At 58.2% G+C, this 23,685-nt stretch overlaps 1 protein-coding gene across 2 annotated transcripts in view; it reads left to right on the top strand.

Moving 5' to 3' along the window:
• NTN3 (netrin 3) overlaps window positions 1–12,938 on the top strand; it is a 30,495-nt gene extending 17,557 nt beyond the window's left edge. For both annotated transcript variants that reach the window (XM_080556785.1, XM_080556784.1), the window contains exons 4-7: window positions 5,944–6,093; window positions 6,792–6,845; window positions 12,321–12,395; window positions 12,512–12,938. In XM_080556785.1, coding sequence (XP_080412911.1) covers window positions 5,944–6,093; window positions 6,792–6,845; window positions 12,321–12,395; window positions 12,512–12,840 — 608 coding nt within the window. In that variant the 3' untranslated portion in view covers window positions 12,841–12,938. The remainder of the gene's footprint in view (window positions 1–5,943; window positions 6,094–6,791; window positions 6,846–12,320; window positions 12,396–12,511) is intronic.
• The last annotated feature ends 10,747 nt before the right edge of the window (window positions 12,939–23,685 follow it).

Consider the following 23,685-nt stretch of genomic DNA (forward strand, 5'->3'; position numbering starts at 1 on the left):
CTCTTGGCCCTGTTGTGACTGCGGGTACAGCCACTGGTGGTCAGTGATGGAGAGATGCTGAGCTGGGCAGGCGCTGGAGGAGGTGTGCTGGGATTTGCTGGGGTTTGGTCTCTGACCCCAGCGTAGTCTTGGCTGTAGATACGTGTGGATGCCTTCAGGCTGTTTCACAAAAGGACTTGCAGTGCTTCCTCACCTTCGGATGGCTGGGGCGATGCTGGTGGTGATTTCCATCTCCCTGCTGCACTGCAGGGCCCCGTGGCATGGGTGTTGGTGATGCAGTGGCTCTCTGGGCCTGTTTCGGGGGTGCTGAGCAGCACAGCCCAGGCACTGATGGGCAGGGTGGCTTGTCCCTGAGCCAGCCCGGAGCCACGCTGATCCAAGCCAGAAAGATGCAGCCTGGCCTCACAGATCCCGGCCTGTGCCAAACCCAAACCTCACCTCTGCCATCTGGCCTGCCTTATCCATCCTCTTTCCTCTGCGGAGCCTCCAAACAATGGTTTCACCAGAGACCATCGGATGACAAAACACCTTGACCGTCCCCGTGGACTGCTGGCACGCAGGCTGACATGCTGGCCCCACCAGCAGGCTCTGCCATGGCTTCTCCGAGGCCAGGAACTAACCCCTGATCCCTTTTTTTCCAGCTGAGATTGCAAGTATCTCCCGGAAGGGAGTGCGGCTTCCCCTCTGGCACCAGCACTGTGCCGTGCAGATAGCAGTGGAAGCTGCTTCCCTGCGTGTGCTGGGGACAGGGAGGGTGTCACGGGAACGGTGCCTTCCCTGGCTTATGAAGCACCCTCAGAGCAGGCGAGCGCTGGCCAGGTCTGTGTGTGTTTATGTAGGGCCTACATGGCTGCTGGAGCTGGTGTTGAGCAGCAACCCTGTGGCCGCAGAAGTGAAGAATTTGGCTCACAGGGCTCCCCTCCCCGGTGCACTGGTGCCATTTGTAGGTAGGGCTCATCTGGGGCTGGGGTGCACCAGGGACGCCACAGGTAAAACCCTTTCATTGCTCATGCTGTGTGAGCTGCCCTGGCTTTTCCCCAGCCTTGTTCTCTCCGGGGCTTTTGGACAACAAATCAAAGGGAAAACAGCTTTGGGCATGGCAGCCCCCACTTCTGAGCCCCCGGGCCACAAGGGTTTCCTGTTGGCAGGGCTCATGCCAAGTGGCAGCCAGGTCCCAAAGCCATGCCATGTGCCAGCACCCTCCAGGTAACAGAGGGAGAGAGGAAGAGGAGGAGACAGGGCAAGCTGCACACCCCAAGGGTCTGTATCACCCCAACACAGCTTGCGCCCCGCTCCTGGGGAGCACTGGGCACACCCCGAGGGTCCCCGCTGGGGACAGCCCCCAATTTTCCCGCTGCCAGCAGTGTCCCATTATTCCAGAAATTCAGCTCCTTTGCAGAAAAGTCGTGGCACTGACCGAGGCCATGACTCTGAGCGGCTGCGGGACAAGGCGGATGGCAGCAGACCCAGCTCCTGCTTCAGCACTGTCACCCTTTCCGTCAGGATTTCCCCCATGCCAGTGCTGCACTCAGCACCCCCGTCCCTGGGGGTGCCCCCCACATCCCCAGGCAAGCGATCTCTGTGTGCAGGAGCAGCCAGGCAGGCGGCAAGTTTGTCAGCCTGCGGTTTCGTGGAAAAGCCCTGAGTCATTTCCTCCGGAGGGGCAGGGAGGGGGCTGCCTGAACCAGAGCCGCGGCGAAGCCCCCCCAGCCCGGCTGCTCTCCCCCACACCTGGCACACATGCGCACTTCTCCCACCCGGGCTGTGGATGGGGCTGCATTTGCTCCTGCTCGGTACCAGTCCCTGCAGCCCCTGTGGCAGCAAGAGGAGCTTTGGGCACCGGGGCTGGGGAAAACAGGATTTCAGCATGGGGCTGCTCAAGTACCGGGGTTTTGGGGCAGGCATGGCTCACCCCAATGGGCACCAGGGCACCAGGGTGGCGGCGCTGTCTCTGCCACAGGTCACCGAGCATCCTTTGTGAGCAGGAATGGTCCTCCCCACCAAAGGAAGGGTTTCTGCCTCCCTGGTCTCCATCTCCTTCCAGCTTTTCTACCATAATTGTCTGATAAAATCCCAGGTAAAGTGGAAGCCTTGCAGGCTTTTCCCTCCCTGTTGGGGCTGGGGTCCCCAGCACCACCCTCTCCTGTGCACTGAGCTCCCATTTTCTGTTCCAACCAGGGAAGAGAGCACTTACAGAAAAAATAAAAATTAAAAAAAAAAAAAAAGTTAAAGAAGCAGGATTTGGCTAGATGCTGGAGACAGGAAGGCAGCTGAGCATGGCCCAGCCTTGATGTGTGGGTGTGAGAGCTGGGTGCAGGTTTGCGGAGCGCTTCCCCCCGGTCTGCGCATAGCCTCCCGTAGAGGCTGTCCCATGCCAGGGCTCCCGGGGAACGTTCCACTCCTCCTGCAGTGCTTGGAGCTGTGGGAAGTGCCCTCCAGCCACGGGGATGCACTTCTGCACAGGTGCACGAGGGCTCTGAGTGCCCGGCCAGTTTATGGCCATAGAAACTAAGCTGCAGGAGGAGGTCAGTGCATTTCCTCCCCTGGCTGAGGCCCGGGCATTGCCGTATCCAGGCATCAGGCAGGGGAGAGCGGTACGCAGCCTCGCCCAGCCAGCAAGCAAAGCCACCGGCTTTGCAGAGGGCTGGAGGGGGGCTGCGGCAGGGCCCCCCTTGCAGAGCAAACCCCTCCCGCGGCTCCTGTGCCAAGCCAGAGGCAGGCTCCTGCCAGCCGAGGCCGTGCGTGCCGCTTCCTGAGGGCTGGCAGGGCTCGCGAGTGGTTTTGAAATGCTGCAGAGGCTCAGCCCAGCCAGATGAACATGTGCACAAAGCCCGTCCCCCGCTACGGGGCATATGTTGAGGAGGATCTTGCAGTAGAGCAGTGCCCTGGCTCCGTAGAGCCAGCTCCTGGCTCTACCCCAAGGATCCAAGTTAATAATAAAATCCTTCATGCTTCTGTTCCTCTGACTGTCCCTCCCTTGCAAAGCAGAGAGCATTTCCCCCCTTCCTCGTGCGCATGCAGGAGTGGATCGGTGTGGATCAGGAGCTCCTTGGCACAGAACCTGTATCCTCCGGGGTCTGCCAGCCCCGTGCAGTGGAGCTGCGACAGGATGGTTTGGGCTCATTTTTGCCAAAGATGCATTGTGTACCTGCAGCTCAGAGTAGCCATCCTTCTGCAAAGGAAAGGAAGAGAAGGAAAAGCAGGGTCTGTGAGATCAGATCTGGAAAGTACGCGCAGAGCTGGAGGCTGCGAGGAGGCTGTTCCTTGCAGCCCAGGGCTTTGAGCAAAGGTCTTCACATGCACTGCAGTGCTGGTCCAGGGCAGCAGCTGAGCAGCCCAGCGAAGGAAAACATTGGAATGAAGCTCAGCTCATATTCAGGGCTTGAAATGCTAGCCCAGGGACCAGTAACCATTATAATTTATTTCAACAAACCCAAACGGTTTTATTAAATAACTGTCCAAACAGTTCGTTTCTGCTAGGATGCAATGTCTGCCCAGGTTTTGAAGATGGGCACAAAAATATTCAGCGCAGATTTCACACCCCTGCACCTCCCGCGGCACACAAGTGGAGCTCTTGGCCTCCGGCCAGCGAGCTGGGGGCGAGCAGGGGCGAGCATCGCTCCGGCCACCAGCCGCCAGCAGCCAGCCTCACTGCTGGATGCCACGACGCAGAAAAGCTGGGAGGATGGAAAACGCAGAACCTGCAGGATTAATCCAGTGGTGGTAATTGAAAAGTCAAATAAAGAATGGCTGTGCATTAATCCCCGTAATTTAAACAAAGCTGTAAAATGTGAGCTTTCTCCAATGAAAACCGGTGAAGCAGCAGCAGCTAAGCCTTAAGAAGCAAAAATACCCGCAATATTAGGTGCAAGACATGCTTTCTGGCAAATAGAGCTCAATGACTTAAGCCCCAGGCTAGTGACTCCCTCCGCCACTCAATACCATGGGCTGGATCCTGGCACCCAGCACGGTCAGTGCGCGGGCAGCAGGCACGAAGCCAGCAGCACAGGATGGGGACGGGGCTGCCCCTGTAGCTGGAAGCAGCGGGCAGCCCTCATGGGACCACGGGAAATCGTGGGGTGGGGGCACGACAAGGGCCAGAGCCTGGGCTTGTCCGGCAAAACTCATCTCCCAAAGGAATCTTCTGGGACAGAGCCATCTCTTGTGGTCATGGGATGCACAAAGCTGGCTTGATTGCTGATCCAGGTAAAAGGTCAAGTCATTGGAAGCCTCCTCACAGCACGAGGAGGATCCCACTAGATGAATTGGATCCTGATTGAGCTGAGATTTATGGATGTACTTAAACTTTACACCAGGAATACACTGCCGAAGCCGGGGAGATTATCCACAACGTGTGAAGCTAAGCACTTACATAAATCCTTGCTGGACACATGCCTTGAGCCGTAAATTGTCTAGGGCACGGACTGTCTCTCTCTGTGTGCGCAGCAGAACCATAATGCCTGCGGCAATGCCCATGCTCACCTGGCAGCCACGGCCCTTCTCGGGCGGCAGGGCTTTGCCAGGTGCTGGTGAGAGAAGTCAGCACTCTGTGCCCAGCCTCGCTGACAGATATTCAAGCCTTTGCTGGTTGAAGAGAGACAAAGTGGTGGCCGTTCTCCAGGAGCAGCCATACCTGCCAGCTCGTCAAGGGCACCTGTGTCCTCCAAGACCCCGCAGAGCCAGCACGGAGGAACCTGCAGGCCACGTGCAAGCGACGGAGAGCTGCCAAGCACCATGGCCTGGCCCCAGCACTTTGCTGCTGGCTTTGCATCTCACCCCGCGGGGCTGGAGCACGCTGACGAGGCGGCTGTCGGCGGCTGCCCCAGAGCTGGACAAGCCCATGGGACCCGTGGAGGTGCTCGTGGCCCCGGCAGGAGCAGTCTGTGGCTGAAGAAAGGCCCTGTGTTCCCCACGTCACGCCGAGGCCCTCTCACTCGCTGCCATTTGTTATCACAGCTGAGCCCCCAAAATATCCTTGTCAGAAACACGTCCGTTTCCAGCCCCAGCCAGGATCTGATAAGAAGCGCAGCATCTGGTCCCCATTAGAGGCCGCTTGCTCTTGTTTCTCACCGTGCAGGAGAAGCCCGGGGAGCCGTGCCGTGGTGCTGCGACCAGCCCCATCTGGTGAAAATTAGGGAAACGATAACATCGAGGGGCTGCGGGGGCAGGCGGGGGGAGATGTTTTTGTTTTGCTTTGGAATCACGTTCAACTCTTACACTGATGGAGGCCAAGATAACCTCCTCCAGCTCATAGCCAGACCCAGCCCTGGGCTGGCAGATGGGAGGGCCCTCTCCTGACTGAGTGTTGTCTTCTCCTTCCCACATCCCTCCTCATGGGCAAGCCCCGGTGGGTCCACCATCCAGCTTACGAGCCTGTGGTGTGACGGTGAGCCACCTCAGATCCATCCTGAGGGTGGAAAACAAACTTCCACCCAGGTCAGGTGTGGCTTGTCCCCTGGGGAGGCTGTGGTGGAAAGTCGCAGGGACAGTGCCCTCCAGCAAACAGGAAGGTCTCCTCCAGAAGACAGGAGAGGTGTTGGGGCTCATGAGCTTGGGAAGCATTGAGAAGACCCACTTCAGACCATCCTAGAACCAAAACAAGGCCCAAGGCCGTGCAGAACCTCCAAGCTGGTTCAGCTCCATGGGGGAGCAGCTCAGAGGGCCCCACCCCCGTGGGCTCTCCCCACAGCTCGGCCCTGCACCGCTGTCCCATGGGGGCTGGAGGCCAAGCTGGGGACACCTTGCCCTTCTCCCACCGCCTCCCAGCCCAGGGCTCCCCCGTGCTGCCTCTGTTCCCCTGCCCACCCTGCGCAGCAGAGGCAGGGAGGCTGCTTGGGCCCAGTGCAGCCCAGTGGCTGCCCAAGGGGACCACGATTGAGCCCTGGGCTTGTGCCACTCGTTGCCTCCCGTGTAACCGTAGCCTCTCCTCCTTCTCCCACCCAGCCTGTGACTGCCACCCGGTCGGTGCCGCCGGCAAGACCTGCAACCAGACGACGGGGCAGTGCCCGTGCAAGGATGGTGTGACCGGCCTCACCTGCAACCGCTGCGCCAAGGGCTTCCAGCAGAGCCGCTCGCCCGTGGCCCCCTGCATCAGTGAGTCCCCCGACGGGCTGGGGTGCCTGCCGAGGCAGGGTGGCCGGATCCATCCCGCCAGCTGGGGGCTCTGGAGGGCCCCTGGGGTTTGTGCTTTCCACCTGCACACACAGCTGGGCATGGTCAGGTCCTGAGTGCGCTGAAGCTACTGCAAAAGCACTGTTCTTCAGTGGATCTGCTTCTACCCCAAAGGCCAGAGGAACAGCGTCCCTCCCTGCAGCACCCACTAGCACTGCTGGAGGTGGCAGCAGGGTTTAAACTATCTGTCCCCTCCACAGCAGCATTTCAAGGCTCTTGGGGTTGCAGTGTCAGTGTCTCAGCTCGTCCCAATTTATTAAGCTTGGTTTGGGTGTCTCCAGGGGTATTTTATGGCCTGTGATATTCAGGTCAGGCTCACCCAATCCGTCGTCTCTCTTAGTGAGCTCCCCGGAGGTGATCCACCAAATCCCCTCTGCACCGTGTTTGTGGGTGGCTCTTGCCTATGCTTCATCCCCAGAGCCCTCCCTGGCTCCAGACAGACCCAAAGTCCCTTGGCAAGGTGGCCAGGGCTGGAAGGTCCCATACAGGCCAGGTCCCACCCAAGGGCACTGACAAGAGGAGCTGCCCCAGGCTGGGCAGGGAGGGGGCAGCTGCCCTGGGCTAGTCCCCTAGGGCTGGGGACCCCTTTCTTTAAGACATCTTCCCCTTTTCTCTTCCAGAGATCCCTGCCATCAACCCAACCTCCCTGGTCACCAGCACAGAGGCACCTGCGGGTAAGTGCTCTGTACCCCCTGGCCTCAGCCCTTCCCAGGGACATCCCCCTCTGCCCCCTCTGCTCCCTCCAGACACCCAGGAAGAGTGCCAAGACAGCTCTCCAAACCCGCTGTGCCAGACACTGGCTTGCCTTTAGTGAAAAAATTGATTGGAAATCATATGTATTTCTAGAAAAGGACCAACTGACCTTCCAGGGCTTTCTCAGGGAAGGGGTTTCTGTGTCCCTTCTGGGAAGGGAAAGGGCTACGAAGATGATCAGGGGACTGGAGCAGCTGTCGTATGAGGACAGGCTGAGAGAACTGGGCCTGTTTAGCCTGGAAAAGAGAAGACTGAGGGGAGACCTCATCAGTGTGTATAAATATCTGAGGGGAGGGTGTCAGGAGGATGGAACCAGTCTCTTTTCAGTTGTGCCCAGTGAAAGGACAAGAGGCAACTGGCACAAACTGAAGCACAGGAGGTTCCATCTGAATACGAGCACACATCTTTACTGGGAGGGTGACAGAGCACTGGGACAGGTTGCCCAGAGAGGTTGTGCAGTCTCCTTCTCTGGAGATATTCAAAACCCACCTGCATGTGATCCTGCGCAACATGCTCGAGGTGATCCTGCTCAGCAGGGGGTTGGACTGGGTGATCTTCAGAGGTCCCTTCCCACCTCGGCCAGTCTGTGGTCCTGTGCTGCTGTGAAAGCAGGGATGCCAACACAGGGAGCAGCTGTCAGGGCCTTGCTGCCCTCACCAGCCCGTGGAGTGGCCGTGGGCTGGCTCAGGAGCCCCATGCCGGGCACGGACTGCCGAGTCTCCCCAGGGACATGGTGACATGGGACACGCTCTGTCCAGGCATGGAGAAGCTGTCCAGGTCTGAGCCGGTCCCCCAGCTCGCAGGGCAATGGAATAATGGGGTCTTCTCCCCTTCCCCAGTACCCCCTGCACAGCCCAGCTGTCCCCCCATCACCCTGGCATATCTGCTCCTCGGGCAGTGGGGCTGGCACCACAAGGGCTGTGCCTGGCTCCCGCAGGGACCGGGAGGTGCACCCAGGACATTTGGGGTCTCCTCTCCACTCAACCCCACAGAAAGGCCAGGGGCTGGGCACAGGCATTTCTCTTTCCTTTCCTCTGTTTTTCTCATGGAGGTTGGTGGGAAGTGAAGTCAAGGCTGTTCTCTGGCTTGTTTTGGTTTTTGGCCATGGAGATCCTGACTGGGAACTGGGAACACTGGAGAAGGGGCTTTGGGAAAAGGAAAATGGAGGGGATTTGGACAGTTTTATTGCAAACAGAGAGCGACTCGTAGAGCAGAGTTAATCAAGGTGACTCCCCTCCAGTGCTGTATAAGTAGGAATATTCTTAGAATTGTGTCTGATATTTTCAGCTGCATAAAAATAAATGCCACTTGATAGCGACCCTGGTATTTACTTTGTTTTAGCGGAGCAGCTCTGTGTTAAACAGCCTGTAGTTTTATCTGTGGCTTTGTTGTTTTAAGATTTCTGCCTTCTAGCTCAAATATCTTTAATGCAAAGTAGCTCGCTTAGCCCCCGGCCTTCTCCAGGGACCCAGCCTGGGTCCTGCAGGACCTATTCAGGGGGATCAAACACCGCCAGGGGCTGGCCAGGGCAATGCACCCAACACCCTGCCCCCTGCCCGCTGCCCGCACCCCCCTGCTCTGGCCCCCCTGGGAGCCCCGGAGCCTGCTCCCCTCCCGTGCTCAGCAGCAGGTGTGCCAGGCTGCGGCCGCCCGCAGGAACAGGGGGGCATTGTTCGGGGCTGCTGCTGCTCAGGTGCTTCCCCCCCACCGGCTGCTGGCCCTGCTCACATCTGGGCTTTGCGTTGACGTTGTCATCCCATCCCCTGCATCGCATTCCCCGGGCCCTCGCAGCCGCTGAGGTCCGGCTTTGATCCCTGCCCAAGCGCAGACTCGCTCTGCAGCAAAACGTCCTGCGTCCATTTCTTGTAATTTTTATTGTTATTATTCTAAAATATTTTCCACTTAGTGAAAAAAAAAAATAAAAATCTTGTTCCCTGTTAGCAGAATTAACAAAACTAGTGGAGTGCAAAACAGGTCTTTAAAGGAATTCAAAGTCAGCAGTAAAAGATTTGTAGCCGTAACACCTAATTAAGTTACATCTCTCTTAAAACAAAATATTCCTTCTTTTTTCAAGGCGAGGCGAAGTAAACCAGATGTGCAAACCCACCGCCTCTCATGCGCTCCCCCCCCCGCGCAGGCGTGGGACGGAATGGGATGTGGGTCACATTGCCGATGCCTGCCGGCTGGGGCTGGGGGCTGTCCCAGGGCTGCAGCGGTACCTCGGTGGGCAATTGGCATGTCCCAGGGCTGCAGCAGCATCTCAAGGGGTGTGGGTACACATTCACAGCTTCTGCTACCCCCGGCCCCTCCGCATGCCCTGGACATGGCAGAGAGGTGGGCAGGAGGGCGGCTGGGAGGGGAGGTCTGGCTGCTTAGGCTGCTTAGGGCAGCTATTGGGGTTACACTGGACCTTTCTGCATCCTTGTAGCACGTGTAACACCACATGGGGAGGGCTGTAGGGGAGATGGGAAGGTGAGGGATGCTCTGGGACAAGGGAGGTGCCCATGAAAGCAGCTTCTCCACTAGCTGCGATAGCAGGAGAACCTCTGACAGCAGGTTCTCCTGGCAGTTTTGCCATCACGGAGAGCGTGCAGTGGGAAGAGCAGCAACCCATGCCCTGGTAGTGGGTATCCCCATGGAGAATGGGAGGATGGGGCCCACCGTGGTCCACGGTCTTGTCCAGGTGAGAGGCATGGGGATGAGACCCTACCCGGCACCCCTGGCATGGTCATTTCTGTCCCCTGCACCCAGCCCACGTGTGGTGAGGGAGTCCTGTGTGCAGAGGCAAGGAAGGGCAATAAATGCCTCGAGTTACTTGGTCGTCTTAGTTTTTTTCCCAAGTTTCTAACATAAATTGAGCAGAAATTGGTTTTATATTTGACTAATGTTCCTCAGCATAAAGCTGAGGTTAAATGTCCCCAAAAAATCCCAAATCGTTAATTTCACATACCATTTCTGGCTCTTCAGAATCACAGTTTTATGATGTTAATCATGAGCAGGAGCCCAGGGCAGTTATTGTTTTTCTTCTTTTATTCCTCTCCTTTGTTCCTGCGCACAGAGCCAGGGGAGGGCTGGGGGTCTGGCAGGTTGGCCAAGGCTGTCCCGCAGCTCATCACCTCCCAGCACGCCGTCGCCCCCCCGGCGCATCATCACCCCACGGGCTCGGCTCAGGACCGATCCAGCACCCATCCTGCTGCTGGATGCTGCCGGCCGCTCCGGTTCCTGCCACCCTCCTCTGCCCAGGAGCCAGCGGCTGCAGACCCGTGGAAGGGCCGTGGCCGGGGCCGGACCCAGTGGGGTTTCCGTGCCCCGCGGCCGCCTGCTTTCGCCGCCTGGCCCTGCATTGTGTGGCGCTGGCTGGCTGCTGCCGTGGCTCAGCTCCCAGACCCGTCTCCAGCAGCGGGGGGGACTGCGAGCCCATATGGTCTTGCGTGTCCTTGCGAAAACGCAGCTTGGCTCAGGCAGCTCTAGCCAGATTTGCAAGGAGCTGAAAGCGGCCCCAGCGGGGTTTTCTCTTCAGAGGCACCTAAAAGCGTGGCCCTCTCTGAAGATGCTGCGTGCCACCAGCCGCAGCATGCTGTGCCCCTGGGGCCTGTCCCCACAGCCACCCATGGCCTCAGCTCTGTCCCTGCGCTGAGCTCGCGGGCAGGGATGTGGCCACGACTCCGGGCACTCTGTCGAGCTGCAAGAAGAATGCTGCTATTAATCACTCCTGCTGCTCCTCCTTCCTTTTTTTTTTTTTTATGTTCCCCTCTTTTCCCTTGGAACCCTTTTGATTTCTTTAAAAAAAAAAAAAAAACTCTCCAATCCACAAAACGCCTTTTCTGCCCCCATAGATGACTTTACAGCTTGTGGCGTTAAAAAGTCATGCTGGTACAGAAAGGCTCAGCTCTAGAGGGCAGGTGATCCTGGCAGTTCTCTGCACCCGTGGTGCTGGGGATTGGGGTAACCTGCTGAGACGGGGATGGGGACAGGGACAGGGACAGGGACAGGGACAGGGACAGGGACAGGGACAGGGACAGGGTGGCCGTTCCAGCCCAGCAGTGGGGTGGTGAAGCAGGGGTGACATGGTGACATGGGGCCTGAGCCGAAAAGCAGGGCTGAACCCCTCCTCCGCCAGGAATCAGCTCTGTGCTGAGCCCCTTCTACCACTGACAAATTTGGACTGGGCGGCACAAAGTCCCCACCGAAAGAGAGCCGGGCAGAAAGGGGAGCAGCAGAGCTCGGGACGTTTTTGTGCTTCTGGGCTTCTTTCTTCCCTCTTCCCCCGTCCTGCCCTTGGCACCGGGTGCTGCTGTTTCCCCCCGTCCCCCGCCTCCATCCCGAGCCATCGCTGTGGCAACCCGCAGACAAAGAGAGCTCAGAGCCTGCCCGCTCGTCCCGGGGCTGGGGCCGGCTCTGCCAAGCCGGACAGAGAACCTGGGAGAGAAAGGAAGAAAGATGGGCTTAGAAAAACGTGCCGTTTGGAAAGAGACAAATTGAGATGTTCAAAGGAAGACGGCAGGGGCAAAGAAAGGAGGAGAACTGGGCTGCTTCGGGCGATTGTTGGATCAAAGCCTTTGGGGAGAAGGAGAGAGGCATTCCTGGCCTGCCCTCCCTCTGCTTGAGATGCAAATCTGGGGCCTTTAGAAATGCACAGGGGAAAAAAAAAAAAAAAAAAAGCCTCCATGAGGACATGAGCCTCTCCCGGAGGCCGGGGAGCAGCAGGAAGGGATGCTGCAGGGAGGGAGGGGTGCTCTGTGCTCCTACGCATGCAGGGAGGACAGGAGGACGGCGTGGTGACCTTCCCTGCCATGCTCGGTCAGCCTGAGGGCAGCTGGGAGTGACCTTGCCTGCTGGCTCCCCCTGTCCCCAAATCCTTCTGGGGGCTTTGGGGCCCCACCAAGAGCGGGGCTCAGAGGGAGCTGCCCATGGGGACGCTCCCAGCTGTGCCGGCCCCTGAGCACTGAATCGCCCCTGAGGATCACGATCCAGGCCCTAGGTCCCTCAGTCTGCAGTCGGACGTTCCCTTGGGGTCCTTCCACCCCCTCTTGCCTCCCACGCTCCCTCCACCACCCCGGAGCCGATTTATCCTGCAGGACGCCGGCACTGTTGGCACAGAAGGGGACACTGCCTGCCCGAGGTGGTTTCACTTCCCAGCTGCTGGGGCTTTAGTGCTGCGGTTTGGGGGCTTCAGCGGGGCCCTCCCCAGTCCGTGTGAGCTGTGGGGGTGCAGTGAGGCTCAGGGACCCCCTTGTTAGCAGAGTCCCGGGCCTGGCTCACAGTCTTGGGGAACCCCCCCAGGCTGGCTCCTCCTGTGTCACCTCCAAGGCCCCTTCCTCCGTGGTGGGACAGGACCCCGTGCACGGTGCTGCACTGCACACCCTCACACTTACCCCTCCGCTTCTCCTCTGCAGACTGCGACTCCTACTGCAAACCAGCCAAAGGCAACTACAAGATTAACATGAAGAAGTACTGCAAGAAGGATTACGGTAAGGGCCCCCTCCTGCTCCCCAGGGGACGGGCAGCTCCCGTCAGGAGGTGGCAGCCTCCCCCTCACCCAAGGCGGCACATCCCTGTCACCCTGCCTCTCCCTCTTTCCCCTCAGTGGTCCAAGTGAACATCTTGGAGATGGAGACGGTGGCCAACTGGGCCAAGTTCACCATCAACATCCTCTCTGTCTACAAGTGCCGCGACGAGCGGGTCAAGCGCGGCGACAACTTCCTGTGGATCCACCTGAAGGACCTGTCCTGCAAGTGCCCCAAGATCCAGATCAGTAAGAAGTACCTGGTGATGGGGATCAGTGAAAACTCCACCGACCGGCCGGGACTGATGGCCGACAAGAACAGCCTGGTCATCCAGTGGCGGGACGCCTGGACCCGCCGCCTTCGGAAACTGCAGCGGCGGGAGAAGAAAGGGAAGTGCGTGAAGCCCTGAGGGCTTCCTGCCCACCCCGTGCCCCAGCCCCAGCCCCAGCCTGGCTACGCACTGCCGGGCTGCACTCAGAGACTCTGTACATATATATAGTGTGAACGGACTCTTCTGTCTATAGTGTATATTTTGGCAACGGTCCCCTTTGAGTGTGCGTGTGCACGCATGGGTGTGTGTGTGTGGGTCTTCTCTAAGAGTGTATTAAAAGTAATGCAGTAATGACAAACCTTTAATGAGGAGCAAAGCGGAGGGGGTTCGCACAGGTGCCTGTTGCCTGAAGGAGCTTGAAGAGGTTGGTTTCTTGCTCTGGGCATGCTGTTCCTCGCTCTCCTGTCCTAGTCTCTTTTTTCCCTTGAAAAAAATCTTCTGACAGGCGTTGCTGTCTGAGCTCGTGGCTCTCCCTCCTCTGGTGCCCAGGGCCTGCCTCTTCCTTGCTCGCTGGAAACGCTCTGCTGCCAGCTCTCCATGCCCCTTTCCTTGCGCAGTAGCACTAGGAGGTCAGACTGCTCCATCATCCCGGTGCATGTATGGACTGAACGGGTGGAGACCACCCCACACTGCAGAGGCCAGCCCCAGGAGCTCCACTGGGAAGACCTTTCTCAAGGTCTGGTTCTCCAGAACCTCAGGTTTACACGGACCGGTGCTGCCGCCTGGGGCAGGACCGATGCAAAGCTGCAGTGCCCTGGGGCAAGCCAGCCCTGTCGGAGGGTTGGTGGCAAAAGTCCCACAAAGCTGTGCTCACCAGGGAGCAGGGCACAGGCATTGCCTCTCCTGGTGCAGAGTCCAGGTGACCCAAAAATAAAAGACCTGGAGACGCTCAGCTTCTCCTCCCTTGCCCATCACCTGCCCTGCCAGCAGGACTCAGGGCAGAGAGGACAGGCTGCCCAGAGCCAGCATCTGTATCGTACACCCCCCACGTCTGTGGACATATGTCCTCAGCCGGTACCAACTGGGATAATTCCACCCATCTCTGCTGAGCTGACACCAAGTGACTGCCAGCCTCGGTGTGCATCCTTGAGGTCTGGCCTGACTGTGAGTTCTCCTGGGAAGCAAGGCTGTGGCCAGGGCTGGCCGAGGAGGTGTGCGAGGCAGAGCAGCAGGAAGAGAGAAGAGCTTTTGCTGTCCGACCTCAATAAGCTTTTATTTCTTCTTCATACTGTATTAGTCTCCAGTTCAAACAGACATCAGTTTCTTCCCATGTCGAGGTTGTAGTGGTCTTGGCATAATAAACATGCGTGGAAATAATAGTTGATCTGACACTAGATGCTGATTTCACTACAGACCTTGCCTTGCTTGTTTAGGAACAGTGAATGGCTCAGTGAGGTATTGTAGCCCACACTGCAATATTCCAATGTGTTAGGAGGATGTTTCACACTTCTGAGCCCATTGCATGTTGAGCAAACTCCCCGTCCCACGGATGATGTGCAGTGCTGGAGCCTGCAGCAGATGAGACTGGCATAGACCAGAGGTAGTCAAGACAGGGGAGTTTGGGGAGTAAGGATTTAGGCATTTGTTGAAGCTGCTGGAGATGCTAACAGTGGCTTTTCAGAGATGCTCAGGACCAGCTTTCCCCCCAGTGGGGCCATCTTTCAGGCCCCCTGGATGCTGGGGTAGTCTCACAGGGCACAACCACAACTGGGACAGCAGAGAGGCAGAGGGCGTGTGGGACCTCCTGGGCTTGCGTGGTCTGGCCCTGTGCTACGCTCCTGCCACAGAGCCTCCTTGCCTGCTCTGGATGAACTGAGGGGACCCTCCTGTCCCTGGTACCACTTGTTCTGGTTGTCCCACACAATCAGTCTGCCACAAGATGTCCCTTGAACTCCATGGGCCACCCAGCCCTCCTCTTCCTCACAGTACTGCTTGCACCAAGGAGCCCTGGAAGCAGAGCTGCTGCCCTGGCTGGTGCACCCTGCTGTCCTAGCTCAGGAGCCAGGGCAGAGGCACCCCTGGTTGTGCATTGCGGGACTCCTGTCAGGGTCACCCATACAGCCCCAGCCAGGGCTCGGCATCACCCTAGGGTGTTCTGGGGACTGCTTGGGTCCTCTCTTCCATGGCCATGCATCCTCCAAGCACATACAGCCCTCAGGAGAGGCATGAAGTGCTCGTGCTCCCCAAAACCCACTCTGCACATCCAGCAGGGCAGGAGGCTCCAGGGCTTCCCTTGGCACCTGACTCTTCTTCCCACAATGTCAGTTCTCAAAGCAAAGTGAGGATTTTGCTCTGGTGGCTGCAGTTTGGAATTTATCCTTCCAGCCAGCTCTTCCCTCGATTCATCCACCATGTCCAGTGGTGACCAAAGGGGACAACCTGCCAGGGTAGCTCGTGTGTGTCCTGCTGGGCTCTGCACGCAGGCCCTGCACCATGCAGCCCAACAGCACCGCGGTGCTGCCGGCGGTGTTCGCTGGAGCCGGGCACCGGCTGTGGCTGGAGGTGTCCCCAGGTCAGGATCCAGCGTGTGCTTGGGGAGCAGCAGCGCTGCCCAGGGCTGCTTTGGGGTGTGCGTGTAAACCCTCACATGGCCATGCACTTTTTTGTCCCCCATTTCCATCTGGTTCATACTTTAAGCCTGTGACTGGATGGGTCAGATCCAGGAGGCTGATGGGGTCCTTCTGAGACCCCCGTGCAGGTTTGGGGGGCTCTGCTGGCCTTTTGGGGCTGCTGAGATGTGTGGTGTGGTAGCCACCTGGGCCCCCTATGAAATCCATGTTTAATATGTACAAAGAAAAGCCAGCAAATGCAATGGACAATAACGTAAGATACGCGTGTTTGTTTTTTTATTATTTTATTGTTATTATTTTAATAACACCAGTCTAATAAGCACCGACCACCTAATTCTGTGCCTTCTCAGTGAGAGCTGTGGAGCCAAGGGGCTTGTGGTGTCCCTGTGCCCCTACCCCAGCCCTGCAGGTCAGGGCTGTGCTGAACCCCGGGTTCCTCAAGAGCTGCCGGAGCCTCGTCCCTGCTTCGCGTGCCCCTGGAGCGGGCACACCGTGGGGCACCAAGGCCCAATGGCTCCTGGCACGATGTGCACAAGTGACCCCAAAAAGCTCCCCCACGTCACCAGGACTGGGTCACCAGAGGGGACAGCAGCCCCGAACAGTGCATTCCTGCTCTCTGAGCTCACTGGGCAGGGAGGGGGCTCTCCCCAGCTCCCCCCCACACCCCCTCCAATTCTCTGGCAGCTCAAGCATCTGGAATTACCCAAAACCCGAAGGGCTTTGCATCTCTGGGGGTGAAGCAGCTGGGAAAGCTCTTCGCATGCTGCTCCGTCTTCCTCTCTTTTACTCCAAGAGCCATAATTTAAGAAAGCGGGAATACTAATGGTATCGCTTGCTGTTTATTTTATTTAGGTATTGTTTTTATATAATCATTAATGGTTTATGTAATTATTTCATTGCTGTTCATGATGTTAATATTTAAACCCAGCCACAGTTAAAACAAAGAACAATCGAGCCAAATTTCCAGTAGGATTAACTGCTTTTGGGGGGAGGTTGGGGAAGAAAAAGGGTAATTAGCAGTCAAGCGAGGAGCTGCCTCCCCAGCCGTGCTGCTACGAGGGCAGGCTGGCTCACACCAGCTGCATCGGTGCAGGACGGGGCTGGGGTGGCTCCGGCTGGGGCAGGAAAAGGAGGTGCCTTGGGCCAGGGGACTGGGGTGGCAGCGGGGGAGACCGTGCTGGACAGAGCCAGTGGCCACCTGATTGGCCTGGGCGAGGGAGGCTGCAGCAGGCACCTGCCTCGCCAGAATGAAGATAAGTGTTTTCTGAAACAGCTCTTGAAGAAAAAAAATGAATTCAGTAAAAGATCTGCAAAAGCAGCCAGCGCCAAGGTGGCCCAGCACCTTTCTCACGAGCACTTCTTCAAGCAGACACCTGGGCTTCTCCCAGCCTGCTGCAGTCAGCTGGGGCAAACTGTCTCCAGGAGAGGCCAAGTCTGCAAGTTTTCCCCTGCTCTGGGACTGAATTTCGCAGCTGGTTGAAATTTTTCTCATTTCAAAACACTGATGGACATTTTTTTCATGGAAACCCGGAATTTGGCCAAGGAAAGAAGCAAAATGTGAGAATACTACGAGAAAATTCGATGCTCTTTTTTTTTTTTTTCCATATTCTCCAGCCAGCTCCAGTCACAAAAGATCGCGTGAGTGCTGGCAGCTGAGCCCCAGCCGCGGTGGACGGACGGACAGATGGACGCACGGATGCATGCACAGAGCATCTCCCATCGCTGCTCACCCAGCTCAGCGCTGGGCTTGGCGGCCTCCGGCTGTCCAGGGCTGTGTGTCTGAGCGGGGGTGAGGCCATTGCTCAGCCCCTTGCTGAGCACCAGGGAAGCACCCACAGGGGTGGCTGGGCTCCCGTGGCACTGCGACAAGTGCACGTGGCTCACAGTGCTGCGGGTCCACTGCACCCTGCCCCTGGCACTAAGCGCTTTGTCTGCCCCCCCTCACCAAGCACTGCGTCTTACTCGATGCTTTGTGGCCTCCACAAGCCTCATCGACCTCCCCGATTTTGCCTCCTGAGCACACCTCTGGGTGTCTGCACACTGCTGGTGGGGACCAGGGCAGGATGCGCCCCGGCTCCGAGCAGCTCCAGCCACTGCCAGCAGTGCAAAGAGTGGGAGGCGAGCGGTGAGAAAGGTGCTGTGCTCCACGGGGCACTTTTACAAGCTTTCAGGGCATTTATTCCATCGGAGTTGATCACCGTGCCATTCGTGCATCTGTTCACTAATTTGTCCATCCAAGCCATCCTTTCTAGGGTGCAGTTCAGTGCAGCTGCCCCAGGAAGCAAACCCCAAAAAGGGAGAGCCCCCCTCCAGGCCGGGCACGGGGAGGCAGCTTCCCACGGCAGCCGTGCGGGGGGAACATGAGGAAACGATTAATCGATGAGCTGGCCTGCGCTGTGTTTTTCTAAGGAAGAGCCAAAGACGGGGAACGGCTGGGGTCAGCGGGGCACCATCTGGAGAAACCCGCCAGCTCCCCCCTGCCGGGGCTTCCCACCTCGGCTGCAGTAGGGAGGACGAGGCGAACGAGACGAGCAGTCCCTCTGGTCCCCAGGGACAGGGCCACCCCAGCGAGGGCTGCGTGGGTGCAGGCGGATCTGTGGGCAGCTCCCCCCTCTGCCAGCTCCGGGATGTGGGAAGCGGGATGTTCCTCACCCCCTCGCCCCACACAGCTCTGACCCTACAGCACGGCCGCAGCCGTCCCCAGCTCCCTCTGCCCGTGTCCGTGGGGCATAGGGCCGGGTGGCCCTGCTTGCCCGGGGGACGCGAGGAGCAGCCCCGCTCCGCAGAGCCGCCAGCCGGCATCTGCCGAAGCGAGTCCTCTATTTACACAGCCAGCGCGAGACTCAAATAAACGGCCGATGTTTTCATCTTGGACAGCGCGCACTACCCAGAAAGCTCGGGGAACAGGCCTCTCTGCTGTCAAAATAAACACCACCCACTGCTTCCCCCGCAGAGGACCCACGCAAGGGGAAATAATTGGCTTTTGTTTATCGCGAGGGCTGGGGAGGTGCAGCACTCCCAGAGCGCGGCTGGTGCCGGGGAGGCTGGAAGAAGGGTGCTTGGAGGAAAGCTGGGGTTTCAGACCAGCACGTGCAGCATCCTGGGGAGTCCGGGGGGGTCCCCGCAGGGCTGTGGGGTGCCTGGGGTGGGTTCCTGCCCACGGAGCCCTTCTCGGGAGCAGCACGGAGCCCAGCCGTGTGCTATCCCCTGCCCCGGTGCACGGCTGTGCTGTGGGGCTGAGGGCTGGGTCCCTGCCTCCCACCCCCGGCCCTGCTCCAGCACTCTGTGCCTCCCAAGAAATCCCTCTCCAGCAACCTGCTGGATCACACGGGGAAATTCCCCGGCTCCTCCGTCCGTTAAGCCAAATTAGCTCTCAGGGAGCGCCTGGCGAAACCTCGGGCCTTTGTCTGCTCCGGGTGCTCTCAGACTTTTCCCTGGCATCCACCAGGAAGGCCGTAAATCTCCGCTACTGCCTCCGAGTCGAACATTTCCTCCGAGCCCCATTATTAATTTTCTGAAAGATCCCATAAACCCCCAGATGGAAAAATACGGAGATATTTGCACATGTGCCGTAAAACACATTGCCCATCTATTTCAAATGGATGTGGCAATATATAAAACATACTTAGGGCATGAGCCAGGTTTCACGGTATTTAAACAAGGCGGCATGATGTAATTGGAATTTACAGCGTAGAAGCAGATTGAAGCTGGGACTCGGTTGCATACCATATATCTTCAATCTCCTGAAGATTTGGCCTGCTTTACAATGCCAAATGCCTTTTGTACTTGTCACCTATATTTTAAGTAGATGAACAGCTCCTTTTGTGAAGTGTAATGGTTGGAAAATATATATTTTCCACCTGAATTTCACAGAGAGGTGACATCTGCCCGGTCCCCTGCGGGCAGCGCGGTCCCGGTGAGCTGACAGGTGCCAGCCCTCTGCATCCCCATCCGAGCTCCAGCCAGCGTGGCATCAACAGCAGGGCCATGGCACGGCTGTCCCCGGGCTGTCCCCATCACTGCCACCCCCTGGGACCAGCCCACAGCTGGGTTTCAGCTCTGGCAGCCCAGTTCCTCCCATCAAGGTGCGTTCCCCCGAGCAGCCGGGGCAGGTAGGGTGGATTTGGGGTCGTAGTCCTGGGGGAGCGCTTACAGCAACGCGGGTGCCGCTTTTCAGCTGGGGGAAGCTTTCCACGGAGTGGTCAGAAGTTAGAACTTCCCCAGGAATTTTTGAAAAATGAGTAAATCGAGTCGTTCCCTTCCGGCAGGAGGAAAAGCCCTCCAAAAAACGTCAGTTAGAAATAATCCAAGTGATTTGTTTGGAAAATTTCAGAGCGCGGGTCCTTCTGAGAGCCAGGATGGCCTCTCAGCCTCCTTCTCCAGAGCCAGGAGCCAGGAGCCAAGACCCCCGGTCCAGGGCAGGAAGCCTGGAAGTGCTCAGAGCCACATCCCCAGCAGCCGCAGACCACCTGCAGCAGAGCCAGCACCAGGACCCCGCGAGCCCACCCGGGGCCATCGCTGGGCTGGACGCTGAGGAGCTCCAGACTTAATTCAGGAACAAGCCCAGCTATTCTGCACAACTGTGTTATCAGCTCTTTGCTAGCTGGGCATTGGCTTTCATTTCTTTAGACCCAAAGGGACCTTGGCTATCATTTTCCAAGCAGTTCTTAGCACCAGGCAGGTCTCTGAGGGTTTTTCATGAGGCTCAAGCGTGTACAGCACAGTGAAAACTCTCCTCACCACTGTGTGTGCGTTCTCATCTCCAGGACGCCAGCCCTCAGACCTCTCGGAGACCCGACTGCCAGGCTATGGTGAGCATCAACTCCCCAAAAACCAGAAGCTTTTGTGTCATAGCCATGAGGGAGCCTAAGTAAGAGGAACCACTCCTCATGCTTGGTGGTTTGACCTTCACCAGGCAAAGAATCAGCCTCACAAAGCTTCACAGAGACATCGGTATGAGCAGGTCAGCACCAGGTACTGAGCGCTGCCTTAGAGGTGCTTGGACCTTGGTTGCTCCTGGGTCAGCGTTGGGTTTTGGCATTGGTACAGTGATGCGGAGCTGGGTTCTGACATCCTAACTCCCTCCTCGTGGGGCGTTTCTCTGAGATGAGCTCTCCTGGGTTGGTTTCCAGCCTCCACGAGGTGAATGCCATCGCTTCTCTTGGCTGCCAGCAGTGCTCATCAGCTTGGTTCGTTAATTCTGAGGGAAGGGGAGAGGCAGCAAGGTGAGATCGTCCTGTGCTCCCCCCCACAACTCCTTTTGTCAGGGTAACTTTGCAGATGTAGGAAGAGAAGAAAGTCGATGGTTTAAGCCTCCCGTCTTTTGTAAGGAGAGTACAAAGCCCCACAGGGAAGGGTTGAGCTTGGCAGAGCCTGGGAGCACTCAAACCTGGGCAAGGCAGCTCTGACAAACGGATGGAGCCAGGACTGATGGCTCGGGAGGGGACAGCGTGGATAATGGCAAACAGGCACCACGCCAGTGGTTCTCCACCTGAAGAGATGGAGCAGGTCTAGGACATCAGAGGCATCTGAGACTGTTTCCTGTACAACACGTGGTCGGTACCGATGCTGTGGGGCCGACCAGGACAGATTCTCAACAGGAGTCAAGAAACACGACAGAGAAATGCACAGATGTCTCTGTATCTCTGGGTCTCCCTTCCACGTTCCCACCACCCTCCTCCACCTTTCTCTTACTCATCTCTCTCGCCTCTGACCTCTCCCCTCCTCCCACCACACTTTCTCTTTTCCCCAGTTTCTTGCTGTTTGGCTGCTCCTTCTCCCCTTCCCATCAGAGATGATAAATCACCTCTTTGGATGAGCGTCATCGACATACCAGACTCATCCTTCTCTTGACCTCCTCGGCTCCGAGCCACTTCCAGGCGGTAAGAACTGGACCCAATTACACTGGAGAGATCATCTGTCCACCCAGCCAAACAGGAACTGGTCCCTTCCCCATTTCCCTCCAGCCACAAGTCCTGCCTTTACCAGCCCAGCACATTCGGAGCAGGCTGCACATCCCTCCGGCCATCAGACTGTGGGTTTGTCCCCAGCTGGGACGCCTCATGCTAAAGAGAATGCCACGTGCACGTGCCCCTCTCTCTCCTGATCTCCCTTACCTTGCCCCCCCTCGCCCTCCCCCAGCACACATCTGCTCACACGGTTCTAGAGAATTCGTTTCATCTCACCATTGAGTCGTTTATTTCTTTCCAGAGAGTTAAAAGCCTGTCTCCCTTGATTTAGTGAGTCAAGAGTGGCTGGGAGGGGTTGGGGGGGGGGGGGCGGGGGGAGAAGAAAAGAATGAAAGAAAGAAATAAAATAATGAAAAAAAGGTCTCGGGAACATCTGGAGTTGCTCTTAAGCAAGATGCAATATTCTCGGCCAGATGTTGAGTGACTGGCTTCTACTTGGGAAATGTCAGCATGTTAGATGTGGAAATCCCACCCGACACCACCTTCCCTTCCCTCCCCACTGCCTCCTGGTGCTGCCCACGGCACCCTCCTGGAGGAAGGGGAGGTTTCTTGGGGCCTTGCTGGGTGTCACCAGGAGGCATTGCCAGGCTGAGATGGTCACTGGGACGCAAGCAGCCCGCCAGGATCCGCAGGGGCTGGGTGAGCTCACGGTGCCTGCCTGGGGTGGCCGAGGCAGAGCCAGGCAACGCAGGAGGCAGCCGGGGAGGTTTCACAGAGCTGAGGACGCGGCTGCAGCAGGAGAGCTGGGACAGCAAAGCCATCCGAGATCTCTGGCAGCAGGCCTGGCTCGGCAAGGACAGCACAGAGCTTTCTCAGTCCCCAGGTGAACCCATGTGGCCAGGTGGACGTCAGGGAGCCACATGCCTCCCTTCCCTGCAGGACGGAGCTCTTGGAGAGGTCACTCATATCGAAGCACCCTCGTCACCCCGGGACCCACTGGGAGCGGTGTGAGCGGGCTGCAAGGACTCATCCCAGCTCCAGAGGAATGGGTGTGGAGAAAAAGGAAGCACGTCAGGGAAAGCCAGCGGTGGGTGACGTCCCCTCGCGCTGGGCGTGCTCCAAGCGCTGTGAATCCCCAGCGGGTTCTGGTGGTGGCGGTGACACTGGAGGGCTGGAGGCAGCCATCAGCCAGCACCCCAGAGCCCTGCTGCTCCTCTGCAGGGCCTTGGGCACAGCCCATCGCCCTGTGCCACGGTCCCCATCCGTCACCGAGATGGGGTGTCTGGCAGTGCCATCCCACGGCTGCTCAGGAGCAAAGCATTCCTTCTGTCCACCAGCTGCCCCAGCTTATAAATTACGAGGCACGATGTGAAAAAGCAGAACCAGATCTGCCGGAGGTGAGCTGGGGGTGTCGAGGGGTGAAGGAGTGCACGAGAAAGCAGCAGCACAGCACAGCCCAGCCCCTCCCGCTGACAGCCCGTGTGTGGCCGTGCTGAGCCACCCTGCGGGGCTGGGGGGCTGCTATGGCCAGGAGCAGCCCACCAGGGGCTCTGTGGATGCCACAGTGCCTGTGTCCGTCCTGCACAGCTCTGCACAGTGAGCATCCTTGCTCTCTGCGTGCTCCCAGGGCTCAGCCTGTGCTCACTGCCCATGCTTAGCGCCTGGAGAAGCTGAGAAACCAAAGGCAGAAAGAGCAGCCTCTGCCTCTTCAGAGCAGGACCGAGCTTGGCCAGTATGTGGAGGAAAAACACAGGAGCAAGAAATATGTCTGGGTCTGCCTTCAGCCCTTCCTGCACATCTTTACTTTTCCTGGACCGAAAAATAACAGCGGAAGGCACAGGAGCTACCCCACGCTTCCCACTCTTGGGGTCCAGCAGCCTCCTCTGCCCTGGCATTGCAGTGTAGCAGAAGGACAAGGGGAAAACCCATTCCTGGGAGAGCCCCCTGGCACCATCCAGCCCCCCAAGCTCTGCCAGCCTCAGCGACTTCCCAGGGGTGCTCCCTGTGGACCCACAGCCGTCCCGGCTGCCCAGTGGGGGGGCTGCACATGAGGGCCTGGTCCCCACTGCCATGCGGTTCTTCGTCGGAGAAGGGATGGCCACTGCTCAGGAGTGGCCTCTTCTGGGCACCCGCATGGCACGGAGCTCTGCACTCCCTCCTGCTACCAGGGGGGAGACATTTACAGTCCCTAACAAAGGGAGGATCACCACGCTGTGAACTGAATGGACACAGAAGCATCTCGGTGCAGCGCATCAGGCTCCGGTCATCAGAGGAGCATCCCTCCCTGCACTGCCCCCGAAAGCCCCCACCCTCAATGGGGATGGGGCCAGCAGGGCCCCAGGGACGGGGGAACGGGGGCAGTGCCCAGTGCGGGCACCCCACAAGCGGGGAGGGTCCCTGGGAGCCCCCAGGGTGGCTGGGGCAGGGCCGTGGTGGCCGTGGCG

Source organism: Anser brachyrhynchus (assembly GCF_964034855.1).
Source record: "Anser brachyrhynchus genome assembly, chromosome: 15".
NCBI lineage: Eukaryota > Metazoa > Chordata > Aves > Anseriformes > Anatidae > Anser > Anser brachyrhynchus.